Source organism: Coenobita brevimanus, chromosome 17 (genome assembly GCF_032717465.1).
Source record: "Coenobita brevimanus isolate Jiangsu-jjx chromosome 17, ASM3271746v2, whole genome shotgun sequence".
Taxonomy (NCBI): domain Eukaryota; kingdom Metazoa; phylum Arthropoda; class Malacostraca; order Decapoda; family Coenobitidae; genus Coenobita; species Coenobita brevimanus.
In genome coordinates this window covers 32,531,348-32,551,242 of record NC_136970.1, presented here as the reverse complement: position 1 = coordinate 32,551,242, position 19,895 = coordinate 32,531,348, and the positions used below count along the sequence as shown (strand labels likewise).

The 19,895-nt window shown below is 42.4% G+C and overlaps 1 protein-coding gene across 1 annotated transcript in view; it reads right to left on the bottom strand.

Annotated features, from left to right (window-relative positions):
- Nucleotides 1-19,895, bottom strand: part of LOC145391144 (putative neural-cadherin 2) — a 252,951-nt gene that overhangs the window by 55,281 nt on the left and 177,775 nt on the right. The window contains exons 18-19 of the mRNA XM_080265824.1: nucleotides 19,172-19,380; nucleotides 3,813-3,979 (exon numbers count right to left, since the gene is read on the bottom strand). Coding sequence (XP_080121950.1) covers nucleotides 3,813-3,979; nucleotides 19,172-19,380 — 376 coding nt within the window. The remainder of the gene's footprint in view (nucleotides 1-3,812; nucleotides 3,980-19,171; nucleotides 19,381-19,895) is intronic.

Genomic DNA, 19,895 nt, shown 5'->3' with positions numbered 1-19,895 from the left:
CCCTTTTCCCAAGGGCAAGCCTGCAGCTCGTGAGAAAAGAGCCAATTAGAGACCGGCATCTACAAGAAATGGAAGTACTTCCCAGAGCAGTGCAAGACAGCAGTGATCACCTGAGACTTCCCCTGGTGTCTTGGCTGTGTTAGGACTAGATTATTCAGTCTTCTTGCAGCTCTGAGACTCCATATCTTTCCACCGAGTAGGTGATGGACAGCCCCGAGAGACGGCCGTCAAGAGCAGTGCAAAGAGCAGTAACCAGTGAGCAGCAGATCGCAGTTCTTTGATATCCTTGATGTTGGCAGCCTCGAGAGACAGAAGCTGCCTAGAGTAGTGCGACCTTCCCACAGTTCTGAGACTCCATATCTCTCCAGTTACCAGTATTTTTCTTCTGTTTTCTAGATTTAAGAATGTTAGAAAGTTTGATTGTGTTAGTGAGTGAATTTGCTTGCTTAATGTTCTTTGTAATGTAAGCATTCATTCTGTTTTGATTAATAAATTCAGTTTTTCTCTGAGCTGGCTTGAATGTAAAATCGTGTTTTACTTTTCCAGGTGTTCTTAATTTACTTTGATCTCAGCTTGCACAAACTTTCGTTGATATTAATCACGACTGGTAGTTAAGCCAGTATTTCATATTGTTTCATTTAAAACCGTTGCACAAGCTAGGAGAGGTGAAAGCAAGAGCCTGGTGTGGTACCACTATGTTCCAGGGTGAACTGTTAATTGTCAGGGGGCAGGGTTCTTTGTCTAGAGGCTAACAGTACTTATTAATTCAACATCAGTGAGTGATTATTCATGCTGAGTACTGTTTTAAGAGAAAGTTTACTGATTTCTCGTTTTCTGAGACATAGTGACGTAAGCCAGAATAAAGTGTGTGTGTGTGTGTGTGTGTGTGTGTGTGTACACACACACACACACACACACACACACACACACACACACGTTTATATATATATATATATATATATATATATATATATATATATATAGTTGCTGGTCGAGGCACTGTTCCGGGAGGGTACTAAGCGTACCGCCCTCCGCCTATAGGCTCATAGTCGCGAAGGTCATGGGCCCCTACCCGTGGGTTCCCTACTTTTTTAAGGTTTGAAAATTCCCAGTTCTGTCCAGTACTGTGGACACTGGGCTCCAATGGGTTTTATATATATATATCTATATATATATCTATCTATATATATCTATCTATCTATCTATATATCTATCTATAAATATCTATCTATCTATCTATATATACATCTCTCTCTCTCTCTCTCTCTCTCTCTCTCTCTCTCTCTCTCTCTCGATATATATATATATATATATATATATATATATATATATGAACTATTTTTCATCTACTCTTTTTTTAATGCAATGTGAGCAACACTGCAATTCATTTAGCTAAAGACATGGCCGGAAATCAGTTCTACTCCATTATTAATTTAACTTCTACTTAAGTCAGTGATTCTCAACTGGTGGTCCATGGTGACTTTTTGGGTGGTCCACAGGACGTTCACTATATTTGGTAATAAACTGGAGATTTGTGCATATATTTTTTATTTATTGAAAATTCAGTACGAAAAATTTTATCATACTTAATAATTGGCCATTCGTTTTATTGTATTATTCCTATTGATTATTCCAGTATGACTGATACTTACCCAGATCTGTCAACACATGCAGTCAGATGTCTTCTGCCATTTACATCAGCTTCATGTGTGAGAGCAGATTTTCATGTTTGTTGCACATTAAGTCCAAACAGAGGAATCAGCTTGCAGTGGAAAGAGATATTCATTGTGCATTATCAAGTACCACTCTTAACATTGAAAAGTTTGTCAATGAGAAGAGAATCCAAAAGTCTGGTTGCAAACAAAAATGTTAGTTGTATATTCCTACATAATTTCAAAATTCTGTGTTAGAAATAAATTTCACAGCAAAATGTTAGAGAAGTATCCATGTATTTCCTGGAAATTATGTTTGGAAGAAATATATTTCAGACCAAAATGTCAGCTGTCCACTATTTTATATCATTTCTCGAAATTCTGTTTGTAAGAAATAGATTTCTAACCAAATTGTTTCTTGTCTATGCTTTATTTATCATTACGCAAAACTGAAATGGTCTAAGTTTTTTTTTTAAATTGGGCTAGTGGTCCATGGCCTGAAACTAGTTGAGAACCACTGACTTAAGTTGATAATAATAATCTGTGATTGTCATTACCTGTCAGTGTCATCAAACAAAAATATCAAAACTATTCTACATATAGGATAGAGTTACCGTATCATGATAATCTAATGTTTTGCTATGAATGGTGAATGAATCCCACAGACTGGAGTTCGAACTCAAAACCGAAGACTACGCAAAAGTATTTGTGTGCTTCATTCTATGTGCAATTCGTCTCTTGCGGCATAAACAATGCTTGCAGGTGCTGCCTTCCATCGCTGTGATTATTTCCTGGTCCTATATTGGTGTGGAAACACGAAAGCGACCTGAACGATGATTGCTCTCTGTTGTGCCTTCCTCCCGAAACTGCATAATCTACCTTTCTGCTTTTCTGCTAACACCGAATGTTGGCATGGTATGTTCGGAATTCTCTCCCCTTAAATAAAGGTATATCATTGTCTCACTCATCTTCCTAATAGTTTGATGCATGTTGTTTGCCCTCTCCATACTTGACGTTTAGTGGTAAGATGTAACGGCCAGGCAATCATTGCCTGACAGTGACCGAATATGGTTCACATTTCGTCGCTCAGACGCAGCATTGTCGTGAATGGATGTTAAGGCTTCGGAATTTCCTGGGTTCACTCATACCGTCATATTCTCATCAGCAGCAGATATGAAGCTTGAGCAAAGTCAGGCTAGCCAACCACGGATATGTAACAGCAGTAGAACTCTCATAATGTTTCACGCATTACATTATTAATTTTCGAAAAAAAAAAAAAAAAAACGCAACACGACTTTTGGCTTTGATTGTACTGTACGTACAAGATGCTGAATAGACTCGGGACTTTTTTTTTTTTTTTTTTTTTTAATACAGATAAAAGTTTACATTAGTTTTATAAAATTCATTTTAGTTGGAAAGTCAGATACATTTTTTAATGCATTATATGAATATTAGATAATGACAAACACCATAATCCATTATAATGATGGATTGCTGAAGTTCACAATCGTGTGCAATCTATTCGCTGACTATATGTTACATAACAATGTTACTCACAAGCATTAATCGTAAGTAGTTAGAATCTTATCTGCATAATTACCAGCCGCGATAGCTAAGCTGGTATTGTTTTCAGTTTGTGTGCATGTCTGTTAGCACGATAACTTTGCAACCGCTCAAGATATCATCACAAAATTTGACAGGTGTGCAGTGGGGAAAAAATCAAAAACGTGTTCGAAATGGTGAAACTAAGTCGGGGTCTGTGTGTCTGTTAACATGATAACTTCGAAACCGCTCAAGATATCATCACAAAACTTTACAAGTGTGTAGCAGGGATGAAAATCTCATACGTTTTCGAAATTGGTGAAAGTAGGTCAAGGTCAAGGTCATATCCCGAGTCGCTCCACAGTAGATATGTATCGGCTCGCGGCTAGTGTAATTCCTCCCCTGGGGGGTCTCTATTTTTTTATTAAATAAAATACTGTTTCCTCTGCCTGTGTAACCATATGTTAGTCTCTCTGTGTATTTGTCTATCTGTCTAGCTATCTGTCTGTCTACACCGCAGTCTTATATTGAATAAAATAAGCATTTTAAAAATCACCAATTCTCTCTCTCTCTCTCTCTCTCTCTCTCTCTCTCTCTCTCTCTCTCTCTCTCTCTCACCTGTCAGTGCGTGGTGCTGGGGGCAGCAGTGTGAGGGACCCCGTGGACGTGTTAAGGGCCACGTGTGAACTTCTCGTGCCTTGCCACGTGTATGTCTTGTCCAGCACGTCTGCTTCGTCCTCGTCTCGCACGTGCACTCGTCCTAAGGGCACTGGCACGTCCTGGGGCTAGGGGGGTGAGGGGTGAGAGAGATGAGTGGGGGGAATGAGAGGGAAATACTGGGGGAGAGGCGTTAGGCGTCAGAAAAGAGTGGGAGATGAACGGGACGAAGGGTTAGAAAAAGGAGGGGAGAGGAATGAAAAAGAGTGAGTGGGGAAGGGTGGTCAGAATGGGTGAGTGAGGTAAGGGGTGAGTGGGGTAGGGGGTTAGAAGAGGATGAATGGGTGAGGAGATTAGAAGAGATGAATGGGGTTAAGAGGGAGTAAATGGGGGGAGGAAGAGGTGAGTGAGGGGTAAGAAGGCGGTGAGAACGGATTAGTGGAGGCGAGAGGGAGTAGGTAGAGGCAGAGGGTGTGAGTGGGTGAGAGCGAGAGTGGCTAACAAGAGGTTACTGAGGGAGTAAGAGGGGGTGAGCTGAAGTAAGGGTGAGAGGGGGTGAGTGGGGGAGGATTGTGAGAGTGTGTGAGTAGGATGAGGTGGTAGGAGTGAGTGAGAGTGGTGAGGTGGTGAGAAGAAGTGAGTGAGGGAGAGGTGAGATGGGGAGGGTGAAGAGAGGTTGAATAGGGATGAGTATGAGTGTAAGGGGGTGAGAAGGGATGAGTAGGGATGAGTGGGGAGAGGTGAGAGGGGGTGGACGAGAAGGGGGTGAACAGGAGTGAGTAGGGGTGAGGGGGAATGAATGAAAGCTGGTGTGAGAAGGGGTGGGTACGCGAGAGAGTGAGGCGGGAGGGAGAAGTCGAGGAGCGGGGGGTGGAGGAGAGAAGTAGGTGAATGGGGATGTGGGAGAGAGGGGTAGGGGGGGACGGGTAATGGAGAGGCACAAGGGAGGAAGAGTAAAGGTGAAGTGGGAAGTATGGTAAAGAGAGGGGACAGGGGAAGGGATGGAGAGGGATGGTATGATAGAGAGATGGGAAGGGAACTGCAAAGAAGAGACAGAAAACAATTTATGGAGCGGGGAGATAATGGGAATGGTAAGACAAATAGAAGAGATGGGAGGAGGGGAGGATAGAGAGCATTAAGGAAGGGAGAAGGACAGGTGATAGGTAAGAGAGAGAGTCATAAAGGTGGATAAGGAAAAATTAGAAGAGGGTAGTGGAGGTAGGGGGGTCAGAGGAAGATAGGGGGAAGTGAGGAGCAGGTGAGGCGAGGGAAGAATATTTTATCAAGGTAAGTGGTAAACAGGGCAGAGTGAAAAAGGAAGGGAGGGGGAGGCAAGAGAAGGGAAGTGTTAAAGATGAGGTAAGAGGAAGTGGGTGAGATTAGATGAGGGATGATGATGATGATGAAATAGGGAGGTCAGTAGGAGAAGTAACGGAGAAATTATGTTGGTGACGGAGATCATAAACAAGAGAGAGAGAGAGAGAGAGAGAGAGAGAGACTACTGTGCAAGGGATGGAAAAGGGAAGTGTATAGGAGAGGCCGAGATGCAATTGTAAGGTAAAGAAGTCAGATAGAGATAAATGGAGGTATAAAGGGAGAGAAAGTGTACAGAAAGTAATGAAGGGGGAGGGAAGAGAAAGCCATAGAGAGAAAGAATGAACGATAAGGAAGTCATAACAATGCATATTATAACAACTTCGACTGTCGCACCCACCTCTGCACTATTGTTAGAAGAGAAAAATGATTATTACTGGTGAGGCGGAGGTGCTAACCCCAAGGGTCGCATCCTCTATAAATTCTGGTTCGAGTGAAGGTCTACTAGTGTAAAAAAAAAAAAAAAAAAAAAACGCATGCCTGCATAAAAACTATGACATTGTTCCCCTTTGAGTCAGTTCCTCCCGTGTGGGGTGGCCATCGAGGGTCCTACCCTGCCTAAACGTGGCCGGAGTAAACTTCTACCAGAAAATAAAATTTCGTGATCCTAGGTTAAAAATCATGACCGTGCATAAGGGATTTGGCCAGGTCCGCGAAGGGGCGCCATCCACCGTGCCGTCGAGAGTGGCTTCTGGGAAGCCTTACTCTGCCTGAAACATGGCACCAGTAAAGGTCTTCCATTGTGCAAAATTTCATTTTCTTAGGTAAGAAACCAGAGTATTGTTCCCTTGGGACCGACCCCCTCCCGCACATGAGAGCTGGTTGTCGGGGGTCACATCCTGCCTAACATATGGCTGAGCTAAACGCCTACCACTGAGCAAAAATCGTGTTCCTAGGTTAAAAACTAGGGCCGTGCATAATGACTTTGTTGGGACTCGTGGGGGACGCCCTCTTTTCCGTGAGGGGGCGACACTGGTTGGTTCCACCCCTCTCAAAATGTGGCCGGAGTGAATATCTTTGGATCTGCAAAATATAACGTTCTTCAGTTAAAAACTTTGGCTGTGCATAACAACGTCGTTCGAGATCACTAGGGACCGCGTCCCAGTGAGAGGTGGACCTCAGGGGTCCTACCATGCTTACAACAAGTGAAGCAACACTGCGTAATAATTCATGCTCCTAGGTAAAAAACTGGCCGTGCCTAATGGCCTAGGTGACACTCGTGACTCATCAGGGGCAGCCCTTGGAGGTCCCACTCTGTCTGCACCTTGGCCCGGATGGAGGTCTTTATCATTGTGCAGAATTTCTTTTCCTAAGAGTCCTCTCATAAGGCCTGGATCCCATTCTGCAAGAAAGTAAAGTAACTCAGTGAGTGAGTGAGGGAGGGAGGGTGTGATACAGTTTGGAACAAGCGCTATACAAATATTTGGCCGCTCCTGTGGGTGCGGCAAAAAGGGAACGTGGTGTGATAGAAGGAGGGAAGGTGAGGGAGGGGAAGGAGAGGCAAAGGGGTGCGGGAGGGGGAGAAGAGGAGAGGGATGGTATAGAAGAAAGAGGGGGTGGAATGGAAAGGGAGGTAAAAGAGTGGAAGTATGGAAGAGGGAGAAAAAGAAATACAAAAGAAGAGAAGGCAAGGCTGTGGAGGTAAGGAACAGAGGTGGAGGTAAGGCAAGGAGGGAGGGGTAAGTATAGGAGGGAGAAGGGAAGTAAGAAAATGAGAGATGTGAGTGGAGGAAGGAGGGAACGGAAGGGGAGAGAGAATTATGTGAAGGAAGGGGAGAGGGGGTAAGGGCGGATGAAATGAATTGGTTAAGGATGTGAAAATACGAAACTTAATGGGAGTAAGGAAGAGAAGAGAAAGTTGGAAGGAAGGAGGAGGGCAGATCAGTGAAGAAAGAAAGGGGGAAAGGAAAGGATGCAGGGAAATCAAAATGAGATGCATAGAAAGGGCGGGAGAGAACAGGATAGGTAGAGGATGGAGAGGCAGAAAAAAGGGTATAGAAATATTTACATTCAGAATAATGAGAGAGAGAGAGAGAGAGAGAGAGAGAGAGAGAGAGAGAGAGAGAGAGAGAGAGAGAGAGAGAGAGAGAGAGAGAGAGAGAGAGAGAGAGAGACTAAGAGTTATTGTCCACTCTCTGCTCCAACTTCTGATTGCTTCTGATTGTGCACCTGATTGCCTGCCTCCGATACTCCCGTGCATCTTACTCTCTTTGTGTTTTTTACCAGACTTCAGGTAATGAGAGAGGCTTACGTTTTAGTTTCTTGTTGTTTTTCTTGTTACTGGCGAAGACTCTGAAGTATACTTTCGCCACAGTCATACATTTCAACCTCTAATGCCCAGTTTTACAAGGATGCATATTTCACCATGCTCCCCCACTCCTCCACTACAACCTCCCCTGCCTGTACATTCTTCTCCACCCATCCTATCATTTTCTACCCCATCCTCCCACCTCTGCCATCTAAGAGAAACTTGCCACTTATACCTTCCCTCTGGAAGTAACATTGCTGACGAAATACATGTTTTAAAAGAATGTACTGTTCTCGGCCTCCCCTTCAGCCCATCGTTATCTTATCACATCCCAAGCAGTCCTTTCCTCCTACTCATTTTTTCTGACGCCCTACCTCCGTCTTACATCTTACTGTTCTACCTACACTCTGACTTTTTAAAATTTACCTATACATGTCAACTCCGTATCTTCAATGCTGAGCTATAGCAATTTTCTGTTACATTTATAATATGTTGCAAGTTACTCAGAAGTCTTGTGGAAAGATAAAAAGCCGTCATATCATCTTAGTTTGTCATTGAGTTATGGGAAACAAGCTCCAAAAGGACGAACAATGCCAAGTAAAAGTGGACAAACTAGGTACTCTCCATATTCTCAGGGTATACATGCCGAGGCACTCACTTCAGTTCCAAACCATTTCTCCAGCTACACTCCACACACTTGTCCCATCTTTTCTCTGAAACTAGTATCATTCATAAGGCCCATTCTGCCCTTTCGTCTCCGCCAACCGCATCCAGTCGTGAGTGGCCTGAATTGACGTGTCTCAAAATCCACTGCATAGATGATATAAGGCAGATGAGCACCTCCCAGCCCGACTGGACCCTTCAGCACATGTCCAAATGACAGCCATTCTGAACCACCCGGGCCCACATGAGATCAGTTTCTGCACAGCCACCACCACCACCACAACTATCATCATCACCATCAACATCACAGCTATCACAACCATCATCAACCTCACAGCTACCATCACCACCACAGCTATTACCACCATCAATGTCACAGCTACCACCACAACATCATCATCACAAGTACCACCACTATCATCATCATCATCACAGCTACCACACCCACTACCATCATCATCTCATCATCACAGGTACCACCACCATCACCATCATCATCACAGCTACCATCTCCACAGCTACCACTGCCACCATCATCACAGCTACCACCACCACCATCACCAGCACAGCTACTACCCTTTTCTGCTGAATAATATCGTTTGTTTATAGCATTAATGAAGTGATAGACATCAGACTGCAGATGTCCCCTCGACCCCCCCCCTCTCTCTCTCTCTCCATAAAGGTGCATGAAACCCCCATGGAAAATGCCCTCCGTATTTTTCTGCATGTGCGATGTGTAACTCCAGTAGGGATAAATATTTAGGGGCCGAAACACCTTTAAAAAATTTCAGTCAAATGAAATTGAAGCTGGCCCATCTGGGACCAAGTTCCAACCATCCTGCCAAGTTTCATCGAAATTCCTTTTCCAGTTTTGGCTATGGTACAAACACACACACACACACACACACACACACACACACACACACACACACACACACACACACACACACACACACACACACACACACACACACACACACACACACACACACACACACACACACACAGGGGCGCACGCACAAACGGCCAGGATTATAGTATATTATGGTAGATGACGTGAGAACGTCTCCTCAGGAATGACCCAGTGCATCTGCATTTACCTGAGCCGATCTGATGGACTTAAAGGAACTTGAAGGACCTAAACTATCAAGTCTCAAAAACCATAGCATCACCACTGCTTTTTACACACACCTTCATATGCATGTCCTGAACTGACCCAAGTTGGCATGGCTTGAACTGAAGGACCATAACCCCTTTAACTAGATGACATTTTGCATTAGTACTTCTTTCTCTAGACGTTTTAATCCAGCTTAGAGGAGACTTCTCGTAGTAAAAGGGATGGGAAAGACTACATCAGTTCCTTCAAATTCAAAACGTCGCTCAGTGGTACATAAAGTCTTCTGGTCTAAGAAAGGATGAGATGAAGATAACATCATCACAGTGAAGGGGTTAAGTGACCTGAACAGAAGTAAATTGACTGAAACAATTATCCTCTTTCTGATATATTTTAGATAACTCCACACGACTTTATTCAACTTAGAAAAAAAAAAAAAATTCTCAAATAATTAAGTAGGGCTCTATCTTCTCTGAAGCTTGTAAGAATAAGTTATGAAAAATACATTCCCGGGCTAAAGGGGTTAGATGCTCTAGACCAGTGCTCCGTAAACGTTTTTACTTTACAGTACATTATTCAGTTTGATGGACTCTTATGCCACACTTAATGAATAATTGCAATGATAAGTATGAGCACTGCATAAATATATTTTTACTATTGGCAAGAAATTTTGAAAGGAAACCACAGCTGCTATGTATACATTACCGTGTATTTAAAATAGCTACCACATTCAACTGTTTAGTGTTCAAGGAAAAGTAACATTATGAAATAAAGATTATTTCGAGTGTGTGTAGTGATAACCATTTGCTTACAACACATCGGAAAATTTCTCAAAATAATGTTTTCCTCCGGAAGATAAACTCAGCCATTTTTACAGAGAAAGGTTATGAACTGAACATATACAACAACATTTGTACAGTACATCCCCATAGTACACGCCTATATGGGTGGCAGAGGACGTCGCATACTAGGAATTCGCGTATTGTGAATACATAAACTTATGGGAAAAATTACATATGGGCGGCACCCCCCTTCATGGGCAACCTTTGAGATGCCTTTCAGACCTAACTATTGTACTATACAAGGAAACTATCTAAGACATAGTACCTAAGATAAATTAAACCTACAAGATTATGGCTTTACTAGGTAAATCATTGGTGGTAGGTGGTGGCGACCATCATCCACTCACTTGAGGTAGTGCTGCCTGCTTCTTCCTTAGCCTTTATCTTCTTTTTCTGTGCCTGCCCTCCTCTCTTCCTATATCTCCCATCTTTCCTGTCACTTCTTATTGCTCTTCTTTCCTTTACAGGTGGCTTTACATTGAGTGACAAGCCAAGTGGTTTCCTGTAAGCCAAGAAACCATATACAACGCTGGGTGGTAACCATATAAGCAACCCATACGTGCTCCCTATGTGTCAACAAGTGGGTTGATGGAGGGTTAGTGCCCCTCCCCGTGAAACCAATAACTTAGGGTAACCCCGGATTTGGGCCACTCTTCACTGCCCGTCTCGCCTACAAGGAGTTCAGTTTGCGTACTAATAAAAAATACACGAAAAAAAAATATATATAGGTCCTCGCGTACAAGGGGGATCGCATACTCAGAACTCGTGTATTGTGGGGATGTACTGTATATCGAGATCCAAGTAAATAAAAAATTTTCATCGAAGCTATCTGTAATAAATATAAATCAAAACGGTTTCCCGAGGAAAAAAAAAAAGGATATGATACTTCACTGAAAAGTAATAAGAAATTTGTGCCAGTTTTGAGGACCACAGGTTCTTAGCGTTTCGTTCTGTTATGGAAAACCCACACGAAGCTCCTCATCCAGTGATTTCAGATTTGATCTCTTTGTTTTTTTATTGTTAATGTTAATGATGAAAGCTTAATTAGCACAAATATGCTGCTGCAAATGACAAGCTGTCAAGAGCACACTCACAGATAGTTGGGTACTCTCATTTCAGCTGTACCCAAAACGTCTAAGGTTACGTCACTGGATTATGTTTGAGGTTACAATTACTCTTGATGTTCACAATTTCCTACCGTGCTTTCAGGGAGAAAGAACAGATTGTTACTTCAGCCACTGAAGCAAAAGGATTACAAACGAAGTTACACTTTTGTATAACACAGGAGTTTTCTACTACGATATTCGTTCCAAGTGAACAGTTCAGTGTCACTGTAAACTCTAGTAATTATAGCATTAAAACACACCAGCAGCCAATGCTCCTTCATGTGCAAGAGTCTCAAGGACCAAGGCACATCAGACTAAATGGGTAGAGAATGCACTCCTGAACATTTTATCATGTCCGAATGAGACTTCCTGGCAACGGTTTCGTAAGTGGCGTTCTCGTATTATAGGAATAATATGAAAATGAATAGTGAATTCTAATACATCCGTTTTTATTATCATTTTTAACTATATGTATTATATTCATTTACATAATATTTATTTCCAGTAATTGTTCTTGAGGGGGAGGATTATGCGCCTCGGCACACCATGAAGCTTTTGGCATTTTTTTTTTTTTTTTAATGCAAGGAAGAAGGAAGCAAAGACCAGGAGCCCACAAACCGTTCCTTCCAAGAAAAAATAAAAACAATACAAAAGAGAGCCAAATTCAAGATCCGTTCAATTCGAGATGCCTAGACACTCAGCGGAGCACTGCCCTACATTACGGTACCTTGGTCTCGGATCACATTAGGTAATACGGGTGATATGTTACCATTACAACAGACTTCTATTTCCTTTGACATGAAGATTTCTTTAAAGTTATTTCTTTCTACCTAAAGTCTTACTATTTCATTCAGTTTAGGAGAATGGGTATCCGTTCTTAGTTAAGGGTTTAATGAAGGCACCAACCTCCAACCTCTCAACTTCGTGAAGCCCTTCCAAAGGTGAGTTATATGAGGAGGAGAAAGAATAAAAAAAAAACAAGAGTAACAAGATGGACGACTCAGAAGCCGCAACACCCATGCTCACCAGCTGTTCTTTCACCTACCTTGTAACAATGACTTTTGTCATATTAATTTTAAAATCAATTTTCTTCATTCTTGCATATTTATTGACACTTACGCAAAGATTTATTCGAAACACATCAAACCTATTCGAACTGATTGCCCAATGACCTTGCCCTTTACCTGTGACCTTAATCTACGACTTAATTTTCTCACAGTCGAATCTCTCTGTCTTTGTTTCAGTCTGAGACACTCCACAATGTTTAGCTTACATCGGATAAAAGCAATTAAAGTTAACCTTGCCATGTTACCTTCACCAATGATCTATTGTTCTTAAAAACAATAGGTCAACATCTTGGATGATCATCAGTACATTCACCAAGTTTGATCCAAATCAGATAAAAAATGCTTTTATTTTGTTCACACAGACATGTGGGTCAAACTTTAACCTTGTTCTGTGCCCTCGACCTATGACTGTTCTTTAAGAATGACTCCCTTCGTTCTTGTCTGTCCCCTTCCACCAAGGTTGGTTCAAATCATAACCAACCCGTTGAGCTGAGTTTGTCCTATGGCCTCTCCCTGTGATCTTGGCCATTGAGCGTTCTCACAATCTATCCTTTTATTCATACCCTATCCTCACCCAACACATGCTCGTTCAAAATCGGATAAAACCGTTTCAGTTTACCTTGCCGTGTAACCTAGATCTTTGACCTATTGTTCTAAAAAACAGTAGGTTTACCTCTTGGCTTACCCTTAACACTTCCATCGAGATTCAGTAACACTGAATCAAAACTGTCTGAAATATTTGGTTAACAAGGGCACAGATTGTGACCTCTGATCTTCAGTTTAACTGATTGTTCCCAGGACTGAATCACTTCATGTCTCCTTACCCTCAACTATTCCCCCAAGTCTGGTGTAAATTTGATAATAACTGTTTACGGTCGACTTTCCTCCTCGGTCTTGAGTCTTGACTTCACATTCCAAAAACAAAGAGATTTCCCTTTTCGTTGACCAACGTCCTTTCACAAAGTTTCTCTAAGATCAGATGAAAACTGTTTGAGTTATTTTGTTGACAGAGAGAGAGAGAGAGAGAGAGAGAGAGAGAGAGAGAGAGAGAGACCGCTCATAACATAATACCTGCTTTCACTCTGCGAACACAGGTGCAGAAAGATGCCCTCTCCCTTTCGTATCATCCCAGTACATGTTTGTGTGCCACCCATGATCTTCTCTCTCACCAGCCTCTCTCTTGGTCTAGACATCCATCCCTACCGCATTCATGAATAACTGAATATGCAAGACCTGTGAATACACCGCGTGTCTAGGCAGTACCATCTCTCTCTCTCTCTCTCTCTCTCTCTCTCATATATTTATTCCACAATCTCCCTCCCAAACACTTCTATACTTCTTCCTTTATTTATAGGTACAGAAAAGCCTACACAACACTTTAACCCATCTAGATCACTCCTACACCATTCTTTATCCACCTACACTCCACTAACTCCCACCTACACCTTACGGACAACTCACCATCACTTCACATACATCCATATACTCATTTCATACACCCACTTACACCCCTGGTACACCCACCTGAACCCCACCTTCATCCAACTTACATCTAGCTACAACCAACTTACAACCAAGAATGGCCCACTTACAAGTACCTACACTCCACTTAAATCCAGACGTAACATTAATCGACCAGGGAGGCACTCGTGATGTGGGCAGGAAGTTGTTGACAGGGAGAGATGGAGCTGAAGTTTCTCCGGCCATCAGGACATAACTCCTGACCCTCTTCTTTTACTTCAGTTTACAGCATTTCAATAACATGGGATTAGTTATCAGCAAAGTGCATGCACATTACACTGCAACTTTTTTCCGTAATTTCACAAAAATGATGCCCCAACACCTAATATGATGGCGGGGTAGGTGAGGGGGGGAGGAGATATAACTATACCCACAGCTTAAGCTCATCTCCTAGTAACGAAGTCTGGACCTTTATCTGACATTATTTCAATATTTATATTAATATCTGTAACATTGGAGGCCCTTCCTTCAATTTCCTGTACTCTGTTGAACAGCAGCTCTCTTCCTCCAAGCCTCATCTTCTGCATCTGGATGACACTCAGCCTGAGGCTACTGCCAGCAAATCAAACCCTCTATCTCCTATCTTTTTTCCATGCGCCATTGGTGGTTGCTGCGCATATGTGCACAAAAATCTCACTTCCTTTCATGTTTTCAAACTTGGTGCTTCAGAATTCTTCTTCTGACAATGACTACCCTGCCAATGTAGTTCACTTATTCTGTAACCAGTGGTGCAACTATGGAGCGGCCTGGGAGGGCCCGAGCTCCTAGTCACACCATGGTCGTCCCTCCCTCATGCCACCCCCACCCCCCCATTGAAAATTCTGGATTATGCAATGTTTTCACTTTATGTAACAATGGGCAGCCCCAAAATAAGACCTGGCTACATCTCTCTCTCTCCCTGTCATTTGTGGAGATTTGGTTACGCCACTGCCACTCTAAGGGAATGCAGAATTGTTTTACAATCTAACCAGCTCTCCTCTCATAGAAATCTCCATCTTGGCGATTTCAGTGTTCATCACCACATTTAGCCTTCCTCTCCTATCACCGATCCACCTGGAGAACAAGCCTAAATGACGTAGAACAGCTTGTGCAACAACCTACCCATATCCCTAACCGTCCTCGAGAACGCTATCATATTAGATATCTTTCTTGAAATAAGTCTTCTGTTTATTATCAATAGCTTATTTTTTCTACTTTCGGATCCTGCAGTCACAGTCTTATATGTATATTCTATTTTCTTATTACAGCAGGGTTATGGACCCTCTTGAGAAGCGGCGTGTGATAATACGGCAGTGCTAGTTGGGAGGCAGTACTTCTTTGATTTCCCTAGTACGATCATTGCGTCCTTGGGCAAGTGCTATCCTAGTGTGTTCTGACAATAGCAGAGGCTATTCTCTCCGACATGAAAGCATGCATTCCCTCTTATTAACCTCCCACTAATGCAAAAATCCGTGATTTAATCACGCTTGTTTTAATGCTGTCCATAACAAGGAAGTGCCTTTCAAAGGATACTGATGCCAACCAATCCATGCATTGCATGTTGGATACTCTGTCCAGAATCGTGCTAAACATATTCTTACACTTTCTAAAAACTTCATTCGCTTCAAATGTACTAATTTCATCACTCCAAATCTTCTTACTCCTGGGGCCGTATTAAAACAGTACCCTTTCCCTTTCACAAGAGTCCTTTCAGAGGCTCCAAAACATATCACTGCTGTGGGACGTTCGTAATAGTTATTTATCACAGTCTTGTGAACGTCTCCCAGTAGGTAAAGCCTCTTACCATGCGATCGGTGACGGAACGCTAATGCTGGCATGGATATGACAGGCAAAGTTTTAAAAACTGTGTCCAGTTTGTTTTTCAAATGATTACGCAGTAGGAAAATATACTGTTATCGGTAGTTTACTAAAAAATTTTATTATAATAGCATCGTCTTGAAAATTATCAAAAATTTTATGGTGTTAAAATTTTTTGTCCACGGCTGAAAATATAACTAACAAATCTACTCCGTAAACTTTGAACCCCAAGGTGGGGTGAGCTATGGTCCAGAGAGCAAGAACTTTTTTTTTTTTTTTTAATGAGATTCACTAAAGTACCTCTAAATTCTTTCTTTGCACACCACCAAAGATAATTATGTTTACAGCCGCCCTACTCCCCCCATTTCCATTCATCAGCTAATCGAAATATTCTTTCTAACTGCTTCCTACTTCACTTCCCCTGGTTTTATTCTTCCACTTCCACAATTCTTTCCACTTGCATTTCGATATTTTTGCATCTCATTCCACATCTATTTCCTCATATGTATTCATTTACGGATTTAGAGAAAGCGTATGATAGAACTGATAGGGAGGCTTTGTGGACTTTTAAGATTGTATGGACTTGATGGTAGGTTACTAAAAGGGGTGAAAAGTTTTTATGTAAATAGTAGAGCGTGTGTAAGAGTGGGAAATGCTGTGAGTGATTGGTTTCTCGTGAAAGTGGGGCTGCGACAGGGATGTGTGATGTCGCCTTGGTTGTTTAATATTTACATGGATGGTGTTGTAAGGGAGGTGAATGCAAGAGTTTTAAGTGGAGGTCTGAGTCTGGTGAATGTTGATGGTGGAGAGTGGAATCTGAAGCAGCTGCTGTTTGCAGATGATACTGCACTGGTGGCTGATTCAGAGGAGAGATTGAGACAGTTGGTAGAGGAGTTTGGAAGGGTGTGTGAAGGGACGAAATTGAAAGTAAATGAGAATAAGAGTAAAGTGATGAAGTGTACGAGGTTGGTAGATGGTAGGGGGATAAATATAGTTTTGAATGGCGAGTTGCTTGAGGAGGTAGAATGTTTTAAATATTTAGGGTCACATGTTGCTGTGGATGGAAGAATAGATGCAGAAGTGAAGTTTAGAATAAATGAAGTAAGAAAGGTGCTGGGAGGAATGAAAAAAGTGTTTAGATGTCGTTCGCTTAGAATGAATGTAAAGAGAAGGCTGTATGAGGATGTTGTGGTACCGACTGCGTTATATGGGGCTGAAACATGGAATATGGGTGTAGCAGAGAGGAAAAGTTTGAATGTAATGGTGATGAGGTGTCTGAGGAGTATGTGTGGAGTGACACGTATGGATTGAGTGAGAAATGATGAAGTGCGAAGGAGAACTGGAGTTGTTCGGGAGATGGCTGGTAGAATTGAGCAGAGGGTGTTGCGATGGTTTGGGCATATGGAGAGAATAGATGATGAACGATTAGTGAAAAAGATAACTAGATCTGATGTGAGAGCTGTAAGGCTGAGAGGAAGACCACGAATAGGATGGATGGACAGTGTGAAGAGAGCGCTGGATGCGAGTGGGATGTCTGTTGAGCAAGGAAGAGTGGCTGTGCGTGACAGAAATGGAGAGAAATTGTGAATGAATAAATGATGACGCAGCCCTGAGGGGATATTTTCCCGCATTTGGTCTGATCAGCTAGTCAGGTCAGGTGCGGGTAAGGGGATGGGTCTGTTATGATGAGGCAGGGGTAAACCAACTCTGCTGTCGGGCCCTGCTGCGGATGTCACTGATTGCATTGCGCAGTTGACCCTTGTGCGGTGTGGTGCGGTGAGGATCTGTCCGTTCTCCCCTTTGGGGCTAAGATGTGAATGAATGTGTTTGAATGGATGAGTAAATGGGGAGTGTGTCGTCCTGTCTCGGCTACCTCCCTTTCCTTGGGGGAAGCAGCCTAGGTATATAGATAGATAGATAAATTTACTTATATCCATCTATATATCCATCTATCTATCTATCTATCTATCTACCCGTCTAATGATATATATATATATATATATATATATATATATATATATATATATATATATATATATATATATTGAGCCTCTTGGGTACAGTGGTAGAGTGTGCGTTTCGTACACGGGTGGACCAGGGTTCGCGCCCCGCCAGGGTAATAAACTTTGGGAGTGTTCACCCAGCCACGTACTGCATTGGCGGACACAAGAGGTGCTGTGGTTGAACCAGTGTCGCTTACTGTAAAGTATGCTTGCACCCAGTCGGCTTGCACGGGCTGATTACACTTGGTTCACAGACTACACACACATCCAAAGCCATTTCAACACTACAATTACACTTACAAGCACTTCTCACCCTACATACAATCTCTACCAGACAGCCTAAGCCACTTGGTAGAGATACATTGGCTGTACCGTCCCGACTTCGGTCGGGATAGGCCGGTCCTGCAGTGGATACTCAAACGGCAGATGATGATGATGATATATATATATATATATATATATATATATATATATATATATATATATATATATATATATTTGTCAATAAATGTTACTCCTCTCAGCTTAACCTTCCATACCACAGCCATATGATCAATGGACCTCTCATTCGTCCTCTCACCCCCCTCATATTCACGACACTGTAAAGCATCATTCTCTCAAAAAGAACATAATCAGTCAGGCTTCTTCCATTACTGACTCCATTTCATCTGTACCAAGTATATTTGTGTGCATCCCTGTTCTTAAACTATGAGTTACAACTGCCCAAGCTCCTTTCATGGTATACGCTTCAGACCATTAAACTAAGAAAATTAACAATTGTGTACATTCTGCCTGTTTTTTTTTTTTTTTTTTTTTTTTCAATATACTGCCTGTATTCCTGCAATATCACGGGTCCGTTTGGCAATGAATGAATGCCATTATTTCCAGTGTAACTAGAGCTTCAAGTGTCTGTGCGATCTCTCGCCTTATTGTTGGCTGTGATAGTCCTAAATTGCCTGCATCGTACCACTGCATTTTGCCAGTTGCCAAATACCGAAGATTCGGGGCAAATTTCATCTTCGGGGAGACAGCGTTGCTTCTTCGTGCTTGGTTGGTTATATTCTGACCAAGTATGCCACAAACAAAATTCCTTCCCTGTCTAAACGGCCTTTTTTCCTTAACTTTCCATCGATTGAGGAAGCCCCTCTGTGGTCGAAAATTGTTTGGTTGACGGATGTGGAGGTCCATTGTTGATGTTTATAAGGTCGCCGACCGCCTCTTGTGTGCGCTTCCCAACTCCTTAAAAAGGCCTCGGACCGCAAGCAAACTTACCACACCATTGCTATGTGTTCACGGCGTTAGGAATGTTTCACAAGCATGATAAATAACTCTCATGTTCGTTCGCTAATTTGTGAACGGTTCTTTGGCCTACGAATTCACGAAGCCCCTTGTGAATGTTTGCAGCTAATGATAATTATGGTACGGGTCCCGGCTCTTGCTAAAAACCTCACCTGTAACTTTATGGTATCCCCATCCCCTCATCTGTTTCTCTCTGACGGCTCTGTTGCCATTTCTTCCTTTAACAAAAGTGAAATTTTCGCTCAGACATTTGGCTCTTAACTAAGTTTCACTGCATTAAGCTCACCTGTACAAGCACGGCAGTGACGACCTTAGAGCCTGGGTACATAGGGTTGTCATTTGCGTCTGCCACCAGCACAGTGAGAGTGAGGCTGGTGGAGAGTGGAGGTTTGCCGGAGTCCCGAACCAAGAGGGGTATGTGAAACACCTCCCTCTCCTCCCTGTCCAACCCACCTTGTGTCCGTACTATCCCTTCACCACGATCATCGTCACCACCTGCATAGAGGAGGAAAGGAGAGTTAAATTATGCCAGCCAACTGAACAAGGATTATTATATTAAAGATCCCTCCTCTCCTACCCATCCAATATCCCGTACTGTTTTTACACAAGGGCCGTCATCACTGTCATTAGAAGTGAATGAATAAATAAATAAGTAATTAAAATAAAAAAATAAATGGTGCTTGGATTTGAATTCGAGGCTGCAAAGAAATATTTAGATTAGACCTTGTTAAAAAAAAAAAATTGCGGTAGTGCTTAGATTAGAGTTGTAGGTTGAAAAAATAACGTCGGATGGAGATTGAAAAGAAATATAAAGGAGTTCTGGAGGTGTCCAGATGAGTTGAATGTATTCAAAACAAGTGGTGCCAGGTTAACAAACCCCACCAGACAGCAGTTATTTTATTGCTGATAAATACTGACTCATTTCTGCCATTCAGTCAGTGCACAACTGACCCACTTGCACCCAATGCCCTGAATACAGGACGGAACTTGGCATTTTCAGAAGTTAATAC